The sequence below is a fragment of the Mus caroli genome, unplaced genomic scaffold (genome assembly GCF_978045245.1).
Source record: "Mus caroli unplaced genomic scaffold, Mus_caroli_1 scaffold_12, whole genome shotgun sequence".
Taxonomy (NCBI): domain Eukaryota; kingdom Metazoa; phylum Chordata; class Mammalia; order Rodentia; family Muridae; genus Mus; species Mus caroli.
In genome coordinates, this window is record NW_028227267.1 from 26,362,020 (window position 1) to 26,385,395 (window position 23,376).

General features: G+C 39.6%; 1 protein-coding gene across 3 annotated transcripts in view; it reads right to left on the reverse strand.

Moving 5' to 3' along the window:
- Nucleotides 1-23,376, reverse strand: part of Mapk8 (mitogen-activated protein kinase 8) — a 74,061-nt gene that overhangs the window by 23,845 nt on the left and 26,840 nt on the right. For all 3 annotated transcript variants that reach the window (XM_029468851.2, XM_021181283.3, XM_021181284.3), the window contains exons 2-3: nt 12,279-12,447; nt 9,456-9,585 (exon numbers count right to left, since the gene is read on the reverse strand). In XM_029468851.2, coding sequence (XP_029324711.1) covers nt 9,456-9,585; nt 12,279-12,400 — 252 coding nt within the window. In that variant the 5' untranslated portion in view covers nt 12,401-12,447. The remainder of the gene's footprint in view (nt 1-9,455; nt 9,586-12,278; nt 12,448-23,376) is intronic.

Below are 23,376 nucleotides of genomic sequence, written 5' to 3' on the forward strand. Positions count from 1 at the left end.
TTCTGGTTAGTACATCATGTTGTTCCAACAATAGGGTTGCAGATACCTTTAGCTCCTTGGGTACTTTCTCTAGCTTCTCCATTGGGAGCCCTGTGATACATCCAATAGCTGACTGTGAACATCCACTCCTGTGTTTGCTAGGCCCCGGCATCGTCTCACAAGAGACAGCTATATTTGGGTCCTTTCAGCAAAATCTTGCTAGTGTATGCAATGGTGTCAGCGTTTAGAAGCTGCTTATGGGATGGATCCGTGGATACGGCAGTCTCTAAATGGTCCATCCTTTCATCACAGCTACGAACTTTGTCTCTGTAACTCCTTCCCTGGGTGTTTTGTTCCCAATTCTAAGAAGGGGCACAGTGTCCACACTTCAGTCTTCATTCTTCTTGAGTTTCATGCGTTTAGCAAATTGTATCTTATATCTTGGGTATCCTAAGTTTTGGGCTAATATCCACTTATCAGTGAATACATATTGTGTGAGTTCTTTTGTGATTGTGTTACTTCACTTAAGATGATGCCCTCGAGGTCCATCCATTTGGCTACGAATTTCATAAATTCATTCTTTTTAATAGCTGAGTAGTACTCCATTGTGTAAATGTACCATAATTTCTGTATCCATTTCTCTGTTGAGGGACATCTGGGTTCTTTTCAGCTTCTGGCTATTATAAATAGGGCTGAGGCCGGGCGTGGTGGCGCACGCCTTTAATCCCAGCACTCGGGAGGCAGAGGCAGGCGGATTTCTGAGTTCGAGGCCAGCCTGGTCTACAAAGTGAGTGCCAGGACAGCCAGGGCTACACAGAGAAACCCTGTCTCGAAAAACCAAAAAAAAATAAATAAAAATAAATAAATAAATAAATAAATAAATAAATAAATAAATAGGGCTGCTATGAACATAGTGGAGCATGTGTCCTTCTTACCGGTTGGGACATCTTCTGGATATATGCCTAGAAGAGGTATTGCTGGATCCTCCGGTAGTACTATGTCCAATTTTCTAAGGAACCGCCAGACTGATTTCCAGAGTGGTTGTACAAGCTTGCAATCCCACCAACAATGGAGGAGTGTTCCTCTTTCTCCACATCCTCGCCAGCATCTGCTGTCACCTGAATTTTTGATCTTAGCCATTCTGACTGGTGTGAGGTGGAATCTCAGGGTTGTTTTGATTTGCATTTCCCTGATGATTAAGGATGTTGAACATTTTTTCAGGTGCTTCTCTGCCATTCGGTATTCCTCAGGTGAGAATTCTTTGTTCAGTTCTGAGCCCCATTTTTTAATGGGGTTATTTGACTTTCTGGAGTCCACCTTCTTGAGTTCTTTATATATATTGGATATTAGTCCCTTATCTGATTTAGGATAGGTGAAGATCCTTTCCCAATCTGTTGGTGGTTTTTTTGTCTTATTGATGGTGTCTTTAGCCTTGCAGAAGCTTTGTAGTTTCATGAGGTCCCACTTGTCAATTCTCGATCTTACAGCACAAGCCATTACTGTTCTATTCAGGAATTTTTCCCCTGTGCCCATATCTTCAAGGCTTTTCCCCACTTTCTCCTCTATAAGTTTCAGTGTCTCTGGTTTTATGTGAAGTTCCTTGATCCACTTAGACTTGACCTTAGTACAAGGAGATAGGAATGGATCGATTCGCATTCTTCTACATGTTAACAACCAGTTGTGCCAGCACCATTTGTTGAAAATGCTGTCTTTCTTCCACTGGATGTTTTTAGCTCCCTTGTCGAAGATCAAGTGACCATAGGTGTGTGGGTTCATTTCTGGGTCTTCAATTCTATTCCATTGGTCTATTTGTCTGTCACTATACCAGTACCATGCAGTTTTTATCACAATTGCTCTGTAGTAGAGCTTTAGGTCCGGCATGGTGATTCCACCAGAGGTTCTTTTATCCTTGAGAAGAGTTTTTGCTATCCTAGGTTTTTTGTTATTCCAGATGAATTTGCAGATTGCACTTTCTAATTCGTTGAAGAATTGATTTGGAATTTTGATGGGGATTGCATTGAATCTGTAGATTGCTTTTGGCAAGATAGCCATTTTTACAATGTTGATCCTGCCAATCCATGAGCATGGGAGATCTTTCCATCTTCTGAGATCTTCTATAATTTCTTTCTTCAGAGACTTGAAGTTTTATTATACAGATCTTTCACTTCCTTAGTTAGAGTCACGCCAAGATATTTTATATTATTTGTGACTATTGAGAAGGGTGTTGTTTCCCTAATTTCATTCTCAGCCTGTTTATTCTTTGTGTAGAGAAAGGCCATTGATTTGTTTGAGTTAATTTTATATCCAGCTACTTCACCGAAGCTATTTATCAGGCTTAGGAGTTCTCTGGTGGAATTTTTAGGGTCACTTATATATACTATCATATCATCTGCAAAAAGTGATATTTTGACTTCATCTTTTCCAATTTGTATCCCTTTGATCTCCTTTTGTTGTCGAATTGCTCTGGCTAGGACTTCAAGTACAATGTTGAATAGGTATGGAGAAAGTGGACAGCCTTGTCTAGTCCCTGATTTTAGAGGGATTGCTTCAAGCTTCTGACCATTTACTTTGATGTTGGCTACTGGTTTGCTGTAGATTGCTTTTATCATGTTTAGGTATGGGCCTTGAATTCCTGATCTTTCCAAGACTTTTATCATGAATGGGTGTTGGATCTTGTCAAATGCTTTTTCCGCATCTAACAAGATGACCATGTGGTTTTTGTCTTTGAGTTTGTTTATATACTGGATTACGTTGATGGATTTCCATATATTGAACCATCCCTGCATCCCTGGGATGAAACCTACTTGGTCAGGATGGATGATTGTTTTGATGTGTTCTTGGATTCGGTTAGCAAGAACTTTATTGAGGATTTTTGCATCAATATTCATAAGGGATATTGGTCTGAAGTTTTCTATCTTTGTTGGGTCTTTTTGTGGTTTAGGTATCAGAGTAATTGTGGCTTCATAGAATGAGTTGGGTAGAGTACCTTCTGTTTCTATTTTGTGGAATAGTTTGTGAAGAACTGGGATTAGATCTTCTTGGAAGGTCTGATAGAACTCTGCACTAAACCCATCTGGTCCTGGGCTTTTTTTAGTTGGGAGACTATTAATGACTGCTTCTATTTCTTTGGGGGATATAGGGCTGTTTAGATCATTAACCTGATCTTGATTCAACTTTGGTACCTGGTATCTGTCTAGGAACTTCTCCATTTCATCCAGGTTCTCCAGTTTTGTTGAGTATAGCCTTTGGTAGAAGGATCTGATGGTGTTTTGGATGTCTTCAGGATCTGTTGTTATGTCTCCTTTTTCATTTCTGATTTTGTTAATTAGGATACTTTCCCTTTGTCCTCTAGTGAGTCTGGCTAAGGGTTTATCTATCTTGTTGATTTTCTCATAGAACCAGCTCCTTGATTGGTTGATTCTTTGAATAGTTCTTCTTGTTTCCACTTGGTTGATTTCGCCCCTGAGTTTGATTATTTCCTGCCGTCTACTCCTCTTGGGTGAATTTGCTTCCTTTTGTTCTAGTGCTTTTAGGTATGTTGTCAAGCTGCTAATGTGTGCTCTCTCTAGTTTCCTTTTGGAGGCACTCAGAGCTATGAGTTTTCCTCTTAGAAATGCTTTCATTGCGTCCCATAAGTTTGGGTATGTTGTGGCTTCATTTTCATTGAACTCTAAAAAGTCCTTAATTTCTTTCTTTATTCCTTTCTTGACCAAGGTATCATTGAGAAGAGTGTTGTTAAGTTTCCACGTGAAGGTTGGCTTTCTATTATTTATTTTGTTATTGAAGATCAGCCTTAGTCCATGGTGATCTGATAGGATGCATGGGACAATTTCAATATTTTTGTATCTGTTGAGGCCTGTTTTGTGACCAATTATGTGGTCAATTTTGGAGAAGGTACCATGAGGTGCTGAAAAGAAGGTATATCCTTTTGTTTTAGGATAGAATGTTCTGTAGATATCTTCCAGATCCATTTGATTCATAATTTCTGTTAGTTTCACTGTGTCCCTGTTTAGTTTCTGTTTCCATGATCTGTCCATTGGTGAAAGTGGTGTGTTGAAGTCTCCCACTATTATTGTATGAGGTGCAATGTGTGCTTTGAGATTTACTAAAGTTTCTTTAATGAATGTGGCTGCCTTTGTATTTGGAGCATAGATATTCAGGATTGATAGTTCCTCTTGGAAGATTTTACCTTTGATGAGTATGAAGTGTCCCTCTCTGTCTTTTTTAATGACTTTGGGTTGGAAGTCAATCTTATCAGATATTAGAATGGCTACTCCAGCTTGTTTCTTCATACCATTTGCTTGGAAAATTGTTTTCCAGCCTTTCATTCTGAGGTAGTGTCTATCTTTTTCTCTGAGATGAGTTTCCTGTAAGCAGCAAAATGTTGGGTCTTGTTTGTGTAGCCAGTTTGTTAGTCTATGTCTTTTTATCGGGGAGTTGAGTCCACTGATATTAAGAGATATTAAGGAAAAGTAATTGTTGTTTCCTGTTATTTTTGTTGTTAAAGTTGGCATTCTGTTCTTGTGGCTGTCTTCTTTTAGGTTTGTTGAGGGATTACCTTCTTGTTGTTTCTAGGGCGTGGTTCCTGTCCTTGTATTGGTTTTTTTCTGTTATTATCCTTTGAAGGGCTGGATTCCTGGAGAGATAATGTGTTAATTTGGTTTTGTCGTGGAATACTTTGGTTTCTCCATCTATGTTAATTGAGAGTTTGGCTGGGTATAGTAGCCTGGGCTGTAATTTGTGTTCTTTTAGTGTCTGTATAACATCCGTCCAGGATCTTCTGGCTTTCATAGTCTCTGGTGAGAAATCTGGTGTAATTCTGATAGGCTTGCCTTTATATGTTACTTGGCCTTTTTCTCTTCCTGCTTTTAGTATTCTATCTTTATTTAGAGCATTTGTTGTTCTGATTATTATGTGTCGGGAGGTATTTCTTTTCTGGTCCAGTCTATTTGGAGTTCTGTAGGCTTCTTGTATGTTCATGGGCATCTCTTTCTTTAGATTTGGGAAGTTTTCTTCTATAATTTTGTTGAAGATGTTTGCTGGTCCTTTGAGTTGAAAATCTTCATTCTCATCCACTCCTATTATCCGTAGGTTTGGTCTTCTCATTGTGTCCTGTATTTCTTGGATGTTTTGAGTTAGGATCTTTTTGCATTTTACATTTTCCTTGATTGTTGTGCCGATGTTCTCTATGGAATCTTCTGCACCTGAGATTCTCTCTTCCATCTCTTGTATTCTGTTGCTGATGCTCGTATCTATGGTTCCAGATTTCTTTCCTAGGGTTTCTATCTCCAGTGTTGCCTCATTTTGGGTTTTCTTTATTGTGTCTACTTCCCTTTTTAGGTCTAGTATGGTTTTGTTCATTTCCATCATCTGTTTGGATGTGTTTTCCTGTTTTTCTGTAAGGACTTCTACCTGTTTGATTATGTTATCCTGTTTTTCTTTAAGGATTTGTAACTCTTTAGCAGTGTTCTCCTGCAATTCTTTAAGGGATTTTTGTGCTTCCTCTTTACTGTCTTCTACCTGTTTACCAGTGTTCCTTTGTATTTCTTTAAGTGTGTTATTAAAGTCCTTCTTGAAGTCCTCTACCATCATCATGAGATATGCTTTTAGATCCGTGTCTAGCTTTTCCGGTGTGTTGGGGTGCCCTGGACTGGGCGAAGTGGGAGTGTTGGGTTCTGATGATGGTGAATGGTCTTGGTTTCTGTTAGTAAGATTATTACGTTTACCTTTGGCCATCTGGTAATCTCTGGGGTTAGTTGTTGTAGTTGTCACTGTTTAAAAGATTGGAGCAGAAGCTGTGTTCCACTCACCAGCAGTCTCAAAATCCTGTGGCGGGGGTCGTGGGTAGCTGGCGGGTGTCAGCCGACCCTGCGCTCTAGCTACCCCGGTGCTGGTCCGGCTGGAAGAGGCCTGTGGTCCTACTCAGGCCGGTTTCCTGCTTCCCTAACTAATGCAGTCTCAGGTCCTGCGCGCAATTGGATTGGAGCAGAAGCTGTGTTCCACTCACCAGAAGTCTTAAGATTCTGTGGCGGGTGTTGTGGGTAGCTGGCGAGTGTCAGCTGACCCTGCGCCCTAGCTACCCCGGCGCTTTTCTGACCGGAGAGGCTTGTGGCCCTATTCCAATTCTTCTGTTTTTTAATCCACATAGTTTACTGTATTTTGTGATAGTAGCCTGAACAGAATAGTACAAGCAGAGTCTCTAACAATAGTTTTCAGCAATTTCAGATACCATTTTACTATCTATAATATGGGAATATTATATAATATTATAAAGACAAATCTGATTCTATTACTTATCACCCTCAAAATGTAAAGCCAGTAAACCTCCCCAGCAGTCCACCTCAAGTCCCCAGAATACAGCACTAACTTGTCCCTCATTTTGCTAAATATTAAAACTTGTCACTTTGGCCATATCAATTAGTTTCAAACATGTTTTTTTGGTTTTTTTTTTTTTTAATCTTTTAGTGTATTATTTCCTATGCTTGACATTTATTTACTGAGCTTAATTATCTAAAGATGGACCTCCTTTGTAACATCCTTGGCCCTCTGTTACTGTTCATGTCATTTCTACATTCAGCACATGTAACAGAATCTCATTTCCGTAATAAGCTCATCGCAGACCACAGACGGTCCTTGTTAGAAAGAACTACCTGATCTGCTTTCCTCGGCCAGTATGCAAAGGTGCACTTCATGTCTGCCAGTAATTTAGGAAAGGGACTGTTTCTCTAGACATAATCTTCATGAGGACAGAATGGATGCCATTCACGTATGCTTTAAGCTCTGCTTATAGAAGGCATCTGTCAGTAAATATTCAGAAAAACATTAAGCCAGAAAGGGTAAAATGAATTATTTAAGTTAGAGGCACTACTGTTGGGTGTGGGAAGTAGGGAGGACAATAAAAGTACACAGGATTCTTTCTCACTACATGTATTAGTGAACATATCCAACTATATACTTGAAGTTGACGAACTGACTAGTATTTGAACCATATCTTACTGAGCTTTTGTAAAGCAAATGAACAGCACAGCTGTCCTATTTTATAATAATAAAAAAGTAAGAAGTTATTATCTCAGAACAGCAGTCAAGCCAAGGTCAAGGGATGATGAGGAGGTGGGTTATGACTAGGTATCAAAGAACTATTAATTACCACAACCAAGTAAAAACTTACCAAAAACACTGTTTTCCTCTGAGGATAAAACAACAACAAAAGATAACAGTCACAGAGGAATAATACAACTAGATATAGAATATAAAGATTTCAAAAAGGTAAAATGCATCTAATAGCATGCATATGAACATGAAGAAGAATTAGGGGAAGCTGAATAATTCTGAGAGTTAAACATGGCAATTTCTACAATATGCTTAACAGTTCTACCTATTATGAAGACAATCTTAGCAATTCTGGCAAGTGAAACCAGTAAATGTGAAGTTGAAATAAAGATATTATTCCAGAGCGTGAGCGTTGGGCGTGGTGGGGAAGTAGGGAGTTGCCTAAAACTCTGAGACTAGCCACACTTCACTTTTGATATCTGAAGGTGGACAACAAAAAGTAGTATACTTAGTTTTCTCAAACCAACAGGATGCAATGTGACTTGCTATCAGGCCTTTTGATTACTTGTTAGACAATGAGTCAAGTGGATTAATACTTGAAATAAAGAGACAAGCCTCAACAGCTACTAGAAGAATTCATCAGACATGCAGCATTTGTGTGCTAAGTGTTTCATCAGAGTGATCTGGTGAAAAGAAAAACTAAAAATTACAAAAAACTTGAAAAGAGCATAGAATCATCATTTCAAGATCATCTGTCCAGAACAGCAAACTCTAAAAAGATAAAACATTACAAAATATCCATTATACACCAGGGGTGACAGAGTGGGTCTGACATTTGTAGTTTTCACCATATTAATTTTTTTATACTCATTCAATAAACAAAGTATGCTGAGCATCCATCCAGTCTGGACCACTTTAGCTAACCTAAGTACATGGTTCGTTCCCACATTCTCCATTTAGCAAATGGAACTTCTCTGCTGCCAACCAGGGTAGAGGAAGAAGTATTTGAATTGAACAAAGAAAACCTTAGACAACACTTCCACAGCTCTAAAACCGCTCTGCCCAGACCAGAAGGGCACAAGCAGAACTCGTCTGACAAGCACCATGTCTGGCTCCCACCTGCAACAAGAAAGACCACCATTTCTTCCTTGATAATGAACACTCAACCTCTGTCAGACCCCTTTTTCCAAAGAACTTTCACCCCAATTTTAAGAGTCAGTTCCTTCTACTCCTTTGCCCCCATTAAGCCTTCCCAGTGTGCTGAAGCTCACAAGAACCTGCCTCTTGAAATCTCAGCATTTCGGTATGCCTTCTACCAACTGACAGCTAAATTATTATTGCTTTGTAGTATTTAATTCAGCATATTTCACTACCATCAAAACATCATAAACTTCCCAAATAATAAGCCTAATCCTTAACATCTATATATTTTCCAATGGTGATGAATCTGTAACTCTAATACACAAAAGGTTCTACAGACAGCTAGCTCTCAAAATGTGATGTACTTTCTACACCAGACGTATGGAACTCATTACATTTTATATAAACTCTTTGGACAATGTCTCTGGCCAGCACTTTCAGTTTAGTGCTTCATAAAACTGTCCTCTATGCAATTCTCTCCTAGTTTATGTCTTTCCACTTTGGAAGAACAATATACTGCATTAAGATATTCCTAAGGGGCTGCAGAGATGGCTCAGTGGTTAGTGATCCTGAGTTCAATTCCCAGCAACAACATGACGGTTCACAACTATCTGTAATGGGATCTGATGCCCTCTTCTGGTGTGTATGAAGACAGCTACAGTATACAGTGTACACACAATAAAAAACATTAAAAAAATAATTCCAAATACATCAGTATATTTAATGCATACTTACATTAACTTTTTATTTTCAAAATGAATAAAAGTTTTATCTTCAAGTTAGAAATGTTTTCCTAGTTCTCTGTATATATTTCCAAAGTTTTTCTTCAACTATTATTATCTGAGTAAAAGTTAGTACTGATAAAAGAAGTCAGAATCAGGTGCAGAGGTAGTTTGAATTTTGAGTCCCATTAAATCCCAATGTCCAAATAAAATGGGCATGATTTCATCTTTGTACAGCTTTTTGAAATGTCACCTTTATGTCTTACAAAAAGGACGTAAGATGAGCTCAATTCTGAATAAAATACTTTTCAAACACTATCTCCTTAAGACTCCTACAAATTAAATGCTAGGAAATTATCAAATCAAAATTTCAGAAGACATTTTTGTTCTTTTGCTACTACTTAATAACGGGGGTGGAGGATCACTTTAGATTTTAAATAATGTTTCGATCTAGAGAAGCAATTTAAAACTCCTAATATTTTTTAAAAAGCCTTTGACAGGCATGTATTCATGAATAAATCTTGATTTCATTTATACCTCAGAAATGTGAACTTGAACACTTACATTTTTGTGATTAACACACTTCATAAGAACTAGTTCTCGGTAGGCGCGCTTAGCATGGGTCTGATTCTGAAATGGCCGGCTGAGCTTCTTGATTGCAACATTTCTTTCAAGAATGGCATCATAAGCTGCACTGTAATAAGAAATCAAAAATAATAATAAATTTTAAACACAAATCTCTAAAACCAAATTTTTACAAACCAATCAAGTAGACTCCTTACTTTTTCCAACTAGACTGTTACCCAAGATCCACTGAACATATGTGGGCACTAGGACACAAGTTCTTTTTGTCTTTTATTTTTAAAAAATTACATTTAAAAAATGTATCTATTTTGTATATGCATGTATGCACATATGCGTGTGGATGGGATGTCATGTGGAAGACAGAAGATAACTTTTCCTTATTGGTTCTCTCCTTCCACCAGATGGATCCTGGGGAGTAAGGCTTAACAACAGGTTCCTTTCTTTACCCCTTGAGCCTTGCTGCACAAATCATTAGTATTAGTCTAAGGTCTAAAGGACTCCTTCACCTTGCACATCTAGCAAGAAAGGCTATGTAATCATGACTTCTACTTATTCTTATTTGCTGAAGAATTCTGGGGCTGAAGAGATGGCTAAGAATACTAGCTGCTCTCTCAAAGAACCCAGTTTTATTTCCCAGCATCCACATGGCAGTTCACAACCATCTACAACTCCAGTTCCAGGGGATCCAGTGCCCTCTGCTGGCCTCTACAAGCACTAGGCAAACAAGCAGTATACAGACATACATGTAGGTAACACACACACACACACACACACACACAGGAGAGAGGGAGAGGGAGAGGGAGAGGGGGAGAGAGAGAGAGAATTATTATGTAATTATTGAAGAATATTACAGGGTTTTGAATAAGACACAAGTCAATGAGTACAGAAAGGAAACTATCCTGATAATATGTATACAAAAGACTAAAAATCACAACTCCTTTAACATTTTGTTTTGGAGGAGGAACTCAAGGTATTAATAAATATGAATACTTGATATGAAGATATTAGAAAAGAATGAAAGTCAGTGTTTTCATTATACAATTCTATTATTAAATTCTAATAATTTAGGATTTTACTACAATTGTTCTGATATCTAAAAAAGAGACATATTACAGCTAAGGACGTCTTTCTCTTGTGTTCTCAGAGGTAAGTGTTTCTCTTTTCTATAGTCATTTCACAGTACAGAGGAATGGTGCAACAAGGTACACTATTGTGCAGGCTGTATTAATACTACTCAGCGCTTACTTTTCATAATGCCTGGCTGACATATACAGCTCTAGTTCATTTTAAATGTTGTACAGTATTTTGCTGTTTGACTATATCATAATTTTTTATTTTCCTGCTTCCAGACTTGATGCTGTTTCAACTATTGCTATTAGAAATAATTTTTCAATGAATAGCTCTGTGTACATGTATTTGTAGACATATACAAGAGCTTTTCTAGAACCTTATAGACATACTGAATCACAAGCACTCTGTCTTAGTCAGGGTTTCTATTCCTGCACAAACATCATGACCAAGAAGCAAGTTAGGAAGGAAAGGGTTTATTCGGCTTACACTTCCATCACTAAAGGAAGTCAGGACTGGAACTCAAGCAGGGCAGGAAGCAGGAGCTGATGCAGAGGCCATGGAGGGATGTTCTTTACTGGCTTGCTTCCCCTGGCTTGCTCAGCCTGCTCTCTTATAGAACTCAAGACTACCAGCCCAGAGATGGTCCCACCCACAAGGGGACCTCCCCGCTTGATCACTAATTGAGAAAATGCCTTACAGCTGGATCTCATGGAGGCATTTCCTCAACTGAAGCTCCTTTCTCTGTGATAACTCCAGCTGTGTCAAGTTGATACACAAAACCAGCCAGTATGCCCACTCCGATTTCTTTTAACAGATTTTAAATAAAATTGTTTATGAAGTAACAAAGATGTAATTATGCTTGGGTATGGCTTAGCATTTCTCCAAACTCTAGATTATAATGCTAACTTAGTGATTCTGCATCAGGAGCAGAACTATCCCAAGGCATATTTTCCACTCCAGTTTATAAAGAATTATGCTCACCTATAAAACCTGGATCTTTTGTAGAAGTTAGTTTATAAATCAACTTTAAAGATACATGGGTTTTGAAACAGATGTACTAGCTAACTTTACTCCCCAGGGTCAGGGTAAAGTGGTGAGGTTACTGAAATTCCCATTTCATCAGAGTGAAAGTGAAGATTCCACGAGACATCTCACTAATCAGCTATGGGAAACAATGCATCCATGGACGAGCAAGCCTGCCATTTCCTCTTCCCTGATATCAGTGTATGTCTCTATAGGCCTTTGACCAAGTATTTAGTCACGATTTATGTATCAAAATAGCAGTGTTGGTTAATAGTTACAACTTATGAATAACAGTAATAATAACAACAAAAGACCAGTAACCCCCTAGGAAAATTAATACAATATGGCATTCTTTTTTTTCCACTTTCTTTTTTCTTTTTTGTCTTAAAGAATTTATTTATTATGTATTTATTTAATGTACGCGAGTACACTATCTCTGTCTTAGGACACACCAGAAGAGGGCATCAGATCCCATTACAGATGGTTTTAAGCCACCATGTGGTTGCTGGAAATAGAACTCAGGACCTCTGCAAGAACAGTCTCTTAACCTCTGAGTCGTTTGTCCAGCCCCACACAGTATGGCTTTCATTTACATTGCCCTGACTTTTTTATTTTTTATTTTTTTGAGAAGTTGATACTTACCAAAGGATCTATATTACAAAGAGAAGAGGTCAAGACTTATTGTCATACTTTGAAATAAAAACTTACCACACTATTCCTTGAGCTCCTGAGCCTATAGGCTTTAAATTCTGGTATCGTTTTAGGACTGTGAATGTAGAATCTCCAATCTCTACACTATAAAAATTGTTGTCACGTTTGCTTCTGCTCATGATGGCAAGCAATTAGTCTAATGGCTTCATCCAAATATTCACCAAGGCTGCAAAATAAAAGAAAACATGTCTTAAGAAAATGATTTTGTGTAGTATTAACATCCAAGTCATTACTCTACTCACTATAGTAACACAGGCTGCTAGGTCATCCTCATTAAGAAGAGTGCATCACAAGAAACAAAACCACCACAGAGCTTAGGTCAGTACATGATACATGTAAATAAATACTGACTGGTTCTTTAAAAACATTTTTATTATAATGAACTGTTTCGCTAATCTTTAAGTGACTGGTGTAAATGCATAATTATCTTATTTAAAAAAAAAAAAAAAGAGAGGCTGGGTTGGATAAGCTAGTCAGTAAAGACCTTGTAACATGAGTATCAAAGGCCTGAGTTCAAGGTCCAGGGCCCATATAAAAAGTTGGTTAAGTGGAGCGCCATGTGCAGTCTCAGTGTGTGGGAGGCAAGCACAGGAGGATCCTTGGCTATCACTGACCATCAAACTTAGCCTTATTAGCAAGCCCCACATCCCACCAAACTCAAAACACAGTCTAAAAATACAGAGTGGCTGACTTCTGAGGAACATCTAGGGTTGATTTCTGACCTCTGACCTCCACATACACCTCCATTCCACACATACATAGGCACAAAAAGAACAAAAGCAAGCAAATTAAACATTTTCTAGAGTTTATTAGTATTATTATTATTTTCTTACCATGGCAAGTCAGGCAGCAAACTATAAGCATATAATGCACCTGTTTAACAGACAAGGTTCTTTTATTGTGACAAATCTCCTAACACCCAATGGTAAGATCCTGGTACACTACAATGGCCAAAGGATAGAAGCAGGACAGGAAACCTAGGTAAGGTCAAGAAGGGGAATGGGCCTTCACACACTGATCAAGGAGGAGGAGGGGGTTTCATACTTTAGTGCACAAACAATACTCTTCTAATGTGTTTAGGGCATCCAACAATCCATGCTGGTCTTGACCACCATTCTATAACCTATCAGATTAAAAGTCAAGGCTCCCCAACTCCTCATTTAAGTATTGAACAGATCTCTCCTTTATTATACAAGTATTCTACTTCAGAATGCATGCACTGGGTGTGTAGGTTGGACCTATAATACTGGCTCTCTGGAAGCTGATATAGTGAGGACTATTTAAGCCCAGGAATTTAAAAGTAACTCAGGTAACGTAGAGACTCCATTTAAAACAAACAAGATAAACAAAATGCATGCAAGACAATTCTAAGCTACCATTCATTAACCCAGCAAATCACCAATCCAGTGGAATCCAAAGAATTTCTGGAGTGTGAGTGTTGCTGGGGGAAGAGGCTGGGGGTATGTTAAGGCAATGATAACAACAAGAAACTGACACCCAACTGAATTTCTTTTTTAAAAAGATGATTTATTTATTTTTATTTTATGTGAATTGATGTTTTTCCTGCATGTGTGTCTGTGTGAGGGTGTTGGATCTTCTAAAGCTGCAATTATAGACAGTCGTGAGCTGCCATGAGGGTGCTCAGAATTGAATCTGGGTCCTCTGGAATAACAGCCAATGCTCTTAACTGCTGAGCCACCTCTTCAGGCCTCCAACTGACAATTTCTAATGCAAATAATCAACTCGATAAATATCATGGGTAGCCTGGGGCCAGGTCATAATCTATGGTGAGGTCAGATGGAAGGCCTGAAAGGTTGCAAGCAAAACACTGGTAGTAGCCTGCAGAAGAAAGAAGAACAATGAGTGGAAGAGGAAAACTAGAGAAGCTACTGTACAGCTCACAAAAGCTCACAATCAGCTCTGGCCTCTTTGGCTCTCCTCAGACAGTAGTTGATGAGTAGCCCTTCTGCTGCTGGCAGATCTGTGTGCATGAGTGCTGCAAGCTTATGGCTAAGCTGACAGACTCGGGATTCCATAGCTCCAAGCTTGGACAACTGAAGTCTTAGGGCTCAAGACTCCAGCAGCCAGAGAGACATGGTTCTATACACCTAGGGTGGGTGCTGTATTAATAATACTCTGGGTTTTACTGGCGGCTTGGCTTTTGGCAGCTAGTTTAAGCCCTCAACATATCTGAAGAGGACATTTTTACTATCTCTATGCCTTGCATGGATTCAATCTCTAGAATCAATATGTCAATATCATCTTCTTTTCTTCCTTTCTTCTCTTCCCCCCTTTTCCCTATTCTAACAGACAAGTAGAAGTTCAAGTTAAGACAGGTAAGAGATTAGTGTTAAGGAAGGTGGGTGTACTGGCTATTTTTGTGTCAACTTGACACAGCTGGAGTTATCACAGAGAAAGGAGCTTCAGTTGAGGAAATGCCTCCATGAGATCCAACTGTAGGGCATTTTCTCAATTAGTGATCAAGGGGGAAAGGCCCCTTGTGGGTGGGACCATCCCTGGGCTGGTAGTCTTGGGTTCTATAAGAGAGTAGGCTGAGCAAGCCAGGGGAGGCAAGCCAGTAAAGAACATCCCTCCATGGCCTCTGTATCAGCTCCTGCTCCCTGACCTCTCTGAGTTCCAGTCCTGACTTCCTTTGGTGATGAACAGCAGCATGGAAGTGTAAGCCGAATAAACCCTTTCCTCCCCAACTTGCTTCTTGGTCATGATGTTTGTGCAGGAATAGAAACCCTGACTAAGACAAATTGGTACCAGGAGTGGGGTATTCCTGTGACAACCTGACCATGTTTTGGGGAGGACTGTGGAAGGACTTTGGAACTTTGGGCCAGAAGACCCATTCGGTGTTAAGAGCTCTGTTGAATTCTGTGTAGGAGCTTGGAAGATAATGTTGAGAACAGTGCAGAGGATGGAGGCCTGGGTTGTGAAATTTCAGAGGGAAAATTAAAGACTCTTCAGGGCCATTGCTGTTTTTATTGTGAAGATTTTGTAGTTCTGGTTAGCTGGGGCTGAAGAATCAGCTGTGATTAACAAGATACCAGAACTACTAAAGCAAAAACTTTGCATTACTGGGACTATTGATGCTGGTTAGCTGGAGCTAAGAAATTAGCGGTGATTAAGAAGAGACCAGCATCGTTGAGGTGACATCTTCTGGGAAGTGTTTTCTGAAAGCACAAAGAGGCTGTGTTCCAGAGATAGGCAAGGTTGTACTCCTTCTGCAGTGGGACTTGGTAATGTGTAAGGGTCACCCAGGTGATACTGGTTTTGAAGGCATGAAGGGGTCACACAGCAGCTCAGGCTCGGCACTGTGAGAGGCCATGGAAGGCCATTGGTGAAGGTGCAGCCCCAGTTGTAATTGAAGGCCCAGGACTGAAGGGGTCACGCAGTGTTTTGGAGATGCCAGTACCACGAGATGACCACCAAGAGCAGCAGCAGCAGTGGAGTACAGGCATCTGGAGCCCAGAGGACGACGTGTGTGCTACAAAGGGCATGGCTGGAGAAGTGACCCAAGCCCTTGGAGGAGTCCAGAAGATCGTGAGTTGGATCCCAGACGTTGGACGGTTGGAGATTGATTTTTGCTTTGATTGTGACTGTGCCCTGATATTTTCCCTCTTGAAGGAAGAAACTGTTTTAGTGGAGCCCACAGTTAAGAGACTTTTAATTGTAAAAAGACTTTGGATTTTAAAAGAGATGGATATTTTAAAGAGATTGAAATTTTAAGAATATGTAAAGACTGTGGGACTTTTAAAGTTATTTAGATCTTGGGGATGAATAAGAATGTAAGGGTTGAGGCTTACTAGTGATGTGTTTGTGTGTCAAGTTGACAAGGGGTCAACTGTACTGGCTATTTTTGTGTCAACTTGACACAGCTGGAGTTATCACAGAGAAAGGAGCTTCAGTTGAGGAAATGCCTCCATGAGATCCAACTGTAAGGCATTTTCTCAATTAGTGATCAAGGGGGAAAGGCCCCTTGTGGGTGGGACCATCCCTGGGCTGGTAGTCTTGGGTTCTATAAGAGAGTAGGCTGAGCAAGCCAGGGGAGGCAAGCCAGTAAAGAACATCCCTCCATGGCCTCTGTATCAGCTCCTGCTCCCTGACCTCTCTGAGTTCCAGTCCTGACTTCCTTTGGTGATGAACAGCAGCATGGAAGTGTAAGCCGAATAAACCCTTTCCTCCCCAACTTGCTTCTTGGTCATGATGTTTGTGCAGGAATAGAAACCCTGACTTAGACAGTGGGTTAACAAAGAGGTTGAGACCAATTCCCCTTCAGAATGAGGTTTTTTGTTTTGCTTGTTTGTTTGTTTTTTTAATTGTTTTTGTTTGTTTGTTTTTTTTTTTAAACGGGGATAGGTAGATAGTTGGGCCCTGAGGTGAAAGAATATTAGGAGTGACAGTACATCATACAGAGGCAGCTGATAGGGCACTAAAGGGGGTCTGTGAGGGGACTTCCCTTCAAAAATCAGGAGAGACTCTTAATTAGAAGAAACTGGCTGTCTTCAGTAGAGAGGTTAATTTTTAAACAATACCAGAAAAACATGTACTTTAAACAACAGAACACAATATAGGTATATTACCACCACACTTCAGTTAGCTGATATCTAAGCTTCTAAAGCTACACTGCATTCAAAATACAAGTATCTTAAACTATTAGGAAGGTGGCTCTAAGGCTGCTCAACATTAGTTGTTTAAAAGAATGCCAATTTTGTTAACACATTCAACTGAGTGACCTGATTTCTAAGATGCCATTTTCCAAGGTACTCAAAAATACTTTGATACACACACACACTTTATACCCATAAATTTCTATACCAGTGGTATGAATTTTGGTATAGGAAGGAATTCCCTGGCTTTATTTTCCTTTTATAGTGTTAGGTAGCACCTGAGGTCTAGTGATGCTACTCAAATGCTGTCAGTGACTGCCTTCTCACTCTCAGTCTGACCTTGCTCCATTTTTATACTGACTACATAACCTCATAAAGTCCTACCTTCTGTATCTTTGGTTAAAGAATGTTCCATGTGGGCCAGAAGCTACTCTTCAGATGGGCTAGCCAAACGGGATGGACCTAAGACGTCCAGACAACTTCTAACATATTATACTCTTCATTTTATATGCCATACCTACCAGCACCAGGACAGTAGATAACTTACTGCCAGAAAGAACCATGAGAGGAGTGTTTTAGGTACTTTATATACTGTTGGGACAAAATACCTGAACATTTTTTTTTAAAGGAAAGGAGTGCTTATTTTGGCTCATCATTTGAATCCATTTTGACAGGGAGTGATAAATGACCAATCTCAGCTTGCTTTCTCCTTTTTCCACAGTCAAAGATCCTGGCCAATTACTATATGACTCCTACATTTAGGGTGGGTCTTCCCATCTCAGTCAATCTAATCTAAAAAATCCCTCACAGACATACTCAGAGGTTCGTTTCCATAGTGATTCTAAATCCTATCAAGCTAATAATTCAAATTATCATTAGGAGATACCCAAATTTTTGGACCTCTGCCCAACTCCAAGAAAGAGATGAATTGATTAGCTTGCCCCTGCCCTCTTACTTGTCACATATGTTTTTGAGATAATTACATTATTTGACTCCTCTCCATCCCCAAACTCTCTCATGTACCCCAACTTGTTCTCAATCAAATTTGTGGCGTCTTTTTCCTAAATTATATGCATGTGCACACACACACACACACGCACACTCCTAAATGTATAACCATAACCTGCTTAATCTGCAAAGTGTTACTTGAGCTCTTCCCTGAGAAAGACTTCTCCTTAGTTGTCTGTTGTTCTTTGTCTAGAGTTGAGGCTTTCCCTCTTCCACACTGGTATGTCTACTGGTGTCATCCATATTGTTGGAACTTCAAGGATGCAGCTTCTCTGACATTTCTAGGCAGCGAAGCTCACAGCAAACTTCCTGATCTCTTACAATCTTTACAGTCCCTCTTTGCAATGAATGAATGCTGAGCCTTTAGGTGCAGGAGTTGTGCTGTATGTAAACTAGGGACAGTTGGGACTACGCTCTACAATTCTGCATTTTACCTTGGCTATAACCAATAGTCCTCTAATTAGTGTTAAGGCTCACCCATGCCTGGTACTGGAAACCTCTCATTTATTTCTATACTGTATATATAACCTCCTGACCACCTATATTTAGCTAACAACGAAAGTCTCCTTTGTGCCTCAATTAGACACAAGGCTTTGTTACTACTAGTTCTACAATCCAAGGACTCTGTTTGGGATCAAAATTTGACGACACTAACCCTGAGAATTCCTACTTTTAAAAGCACTTTTGTACTAATTTGGGTTGAATCTTCAGATATCCAAAAATGAATCATATAAAATAAAATGATTCCTGGGGACAGGCTCAAATTCCTGACATTTTCTAATAATAACTTTTGCCGAGTACTTTACTAATAAGATTCTCAAGGCTTATAATAAAATGCTGATCACATTCAACCACCACCAGAGACACTTAAAACCACAAATTAAGAATAGCAAATGATATATGTCTCAGATGCATTTTATAAAAAATGTTTTGTATTAGTTAATTACCACCAGTTTATCTTGCCAGCAGTGTGATTATATTTAGAATTTCTAAAAAGTACTATGTGTGAAGAGAATGATTCCATGACAAATACATTTCTGTAATTAAATGTGCCTGCTCCCAGGAGGAATTAAAAAGAAAACTGAGGAAAGAAAGAAATGTGTCAGAGTGGATCTCACTCAGAGTTAGGCATACAGGCACTTCCACAACTCAGAGCAGTGGAAGTGGCCCTAGCTGATCCTGAGGCCCTAGCTGCCCAAAGGTACAGGGAGTTCCATATAAAATGCTAACCCATGGGGGCTGTTTCAACCTTGGTCAGAGAAACTTCTTCTTGTAGTGGGCAGCCGTTAATATAGGGACTCATTCTTAAATGGCACCACTTTATCAGGACTTCCCACCCCACTGTAGGTCCAGGGAACACAGAAGAGGAGGCAGAAAGAATAAAGAGGCAGAGGATGGGTGAGGAAGAGTATTGTGAAATGTTGTCTTCTGGACAGGACATGGCTATTGGATGTGTCAAGACAGAAGCTGAGCTAGCTGCTAAGTCCTACACAAGATCATGCCAGGCACAATTATAGCGTGGATGCCCCTGGCCCTCACGGAGTAGCCTTTGACAGTTGACAATCACTGGAGGAAAAGAATGATTACACTTTGGGCAAGATGGGTGGCTACTAGGTTACTCATTCTCCAGTGGATAGCATGACACCCATGATCGTATGAACAACACAAATCGGAATTAGCAGATTATGAAAGAAAGGGGCAGAAGGAGGACAGACAGACTTGCCTATGGGCCAATCTAACAACAGCATTTGTTCAATTGACATTCCTTCTTCCAAAATGATCCTAGTTGTGTCAAGGTGACAAGCAAGTAGGGTAAAGAGCTACAACTGTGCTTTGCAAATGGCATCTGCAGTGGGAACAATCTTGCAAGTGTTGGCCCTCAATCTAAATAGGCAGTGTCAGAGATGAATGACTGAATACTGGCACCTTTTAGAGAATTTTGGTGAACAGCATCCACAGATCTTTACTTTCTTGTTAAAGCACAGCAGGGGAAACATACCCTCCTGACATACCAAACAGAGCCTCTATAATCTTTTAAGTTCGAACAAAGTGAAGTGCTTTAGGGAGGGAACAAAAAAAGGCCTCTGAATACAAATACCAAGTTAAGTTAATATAACGATAAACAATGCAACCTTAAACAGCACTCTGGGCTCACAAGAACAAGAACAAATGATCCTAAGAGAAATCAAAAGGCCCTGAGAGTATTAGAGTCCCAGGAATAATAACCTTAAGGAAATTAAATCATTAGTATACTCCAATTTAAAAAGCCAGAACATGACTAATACTTTTTCATAATATAATAAGCTACTAAAAATTTTTAAATGTTGTAAGTAGCATATTTGATAGATAAAACAATAGCATACAGTAACGTATTACTGGAGGTAATAAGCTTTGCGCAATCTCTTCTTTGCTCTCCTGAAACCTTTGGAGAGTCATCAAGAACCTTAATATTCAAAATTCCAATTCAATTCTTCAACGAATTAGAAAGGGCAATCGGCAAATTCATCTGGAATAACAAAAAACGTAGGATAGCAAAAACTCTTCTCAAGGATAAAAGAACCTCTGGTGGAATCACCATGCCTGACCTAAAGCTGTACTACAGAGCAATTGTGATAAAAACTGCATGGTACTGGTATAGTGACAGACAAATAGACCAATGGAATAGAATTGAAGACCCAGAAATGAACCCACACACCTACGGTCACTTGATCTTCGACAAGGGAGCAAAAACCATCCAGTGGAAAAAAGACAGCTTCTTCAAAAAATGGTGCTGGCACAACTGGTTGTTAACATGTAGAAGAATGCGAATTGATCCATTCCTATCTGCTTGTACTAAGGTCAAATCTAAGTGGATTAAGGAACTCCACATAAACCAGAGACACTGAAACTTATTGAGGAGAAAGTAGGGAAAACCCTCGAAGATATGGGTACAGGGGAAAAATTCCTGAATAGAACAGCAATGGTTTGTGCTGTAAGATCCAGAATCTACAAATGGGACCTAATAAAATTGCAAAGCTTTTGCAAGGCAAAAGACACCGTCAAAAAGACAAAAAGGCCACCAACAGATTGGGAAAGGATCTTTACCTATCCTAAATCAGATAGGGGACTAATATCCAATATATATAAAGAACTCAAGAAGGTGGACTCCAGAAAATCAAATAACCCCATTAAAAAATGGGGCTCAGAGCTAAACAAAGAATTCTCACCTGAGGAATACCGAATGGCTGAGAAGCAACTGAAAAAATGTTCAACATCCTTAATCATCAGGGAAATGCAAATCAAAACAACCCTGAGATTCCATCTCACACCAATCAGAATGGCTAAGATGAAAAATTCAGGTGACAGCAGATGCTGGTGAGGATGTGGAGAAAGAAGAACACTCCTCCATTGTTGGTGGGATTGTAAGCTTGTACAACCACTCTGGAAATCAGTCTGGCGGTTCCTCAGAAAACTGGATATAGTACTACCAGAGGATCCTGAAATACCTCTCCTGGGCATATATATCCAGAAGATGTTCTAACTGGTAAGAAGGACACATGGTCCACTATGTTCATAGCAGCCTTATTTATAATAGCCAGAAGCTGGAAAGAACCCAGATGCCCCTCAACAGAGGAATGGATACAGAAAACGTGGTACATTTACACAATGGAGTACTGCTCTGCTATTAAAAAGAATGAATTTATGAAATTCCTAGGCAAATTCCTAGGAGGGTATCATCCTGAGTGAGGTAACCCAATCACAAAGGAACTCACACAATATGTACTCACTGATAAGTGGATATTAGCCCAGAAACTTAGGATACCCAAGATATAAGATACAATTTGCTAAACGCATGAAACTCAAGAAGAAGGAAGACCAAAGTGTGGACACTTTGCCCCTTCTTAGAATTGGGAACAAAACACCCATGGAAGGAGTTACAGAGACAAAGTTTGGAGCTGTGTCAAAAGGATGGACCATCTAGAGACTGTCATATCCAGGGTTCCATCCCAAAATCAGCTTCCAAACACTGACACCATTGCATACACTAGCAAGATTTTGCTGAAAGGACCCAGATATAGCTGTCTCTTGTGAGACTATGCCCGGGCCTAGCAAACACAGAAGTGGATGCTCACAGTCAGCTATTGGATGGATCACAGGGCCCCCAATGGAGGAGCTAGAGAAAGTACCCAAGGAGCTAAAGGGATCTGCAAAGCTATAGGTAGAACAGCATTATGAACTAACCAGTACCCCGGAGCTCTTGACTCTAGCTGCATATGTATCAAAAAATGGCCTAGTCAGCCATCACAGGAAAGAGAAGCCCATTGGACTTGCAAACTTTATATGCCCCAGTATAGGGGAACACCTGGGCCAAAAAGTGGGAGTAGGTGGGTAGGGGAGTGGGTGGGAGGGTATGGGGGACTTTTGGGATAGCATTGGAAATGTAAATGAGAAAAATACCTAATAAAAAGTAAAAAAAAAAAAAAAAAAAAAAAGAACCTTAATATTCAGTGGCCTAGTAGTGGGGTATACTTTTTAATCTTTCCTGAGTTTTTTCATAAAATTCCTGAAATCTCACAAACACCTTACTTCACCCTCTTTTTAAATATATTTAAGAGGATCTGATAGCTTTACACTACCTTTACAGACTATATTTCCCAATTTTGTTTCCAGACCTGACCAAAAAAGAAAAAAGGCCAGTCAGTCTCCTACCTAACATACTTTTGCTTGGGTTCCTAAGAATACTGTATACCACTGATTGTTCTCATTCGTTTCTGTTCCTGTCCAGTCAGTTTCCTTTGTAGTCCTTGTTCTTCACTGGCCTCCAAACAGAATTTCCTTCAGGGCTACACACACACACAACTTAAAAATAACATACATAAACATGTACGCATTCAATATAAATGAGGGCTGTCTTGGTCCTCATCTCTTGTTATATATTCCCAGGGGAACTTCATCTACCCATAGAACTTCAGTTACCACCACCTAAAACTCAGGAGTCTCAAGTATTTATTATTGAGCGTTTTTTCTATGGCAGACACATACTTTCAAGGGCATACCAGATAACTTACTTAGATGTCTCAAACTACCTCAAATTGCATGCAAAAAATAACCATTTCCTTCAAGTCCCACTAAATCTGCTTCTTCCATGTTCATCCAGCTGAGAAACTGCTATCACTACCTCTATAGTCAAGCAAGCCAGAAACATGACATGTTATCCTTGACTCTTCACACCTCCACACCCAACTTGTTCTAGAGATTCAAACTTTATCTACATATCTATTTTTTAAATATTTATTTTAAAGTGTGTGTGTATGTGTGCTTGTGTGTGTGTGTGTGTGTGTGTGTGTGTGTGTAATGAATACCAGAGTACAGGTGCTTGCAGAAGCCAGATGAAGGTATCAGAGATCCAGGTTGTGTAAGCCACCTGACATGGGTTCTGGGAACCAATCTCTGGTCCTCTGAAAGAACAGTAGATACTCTTAATTCTCCAT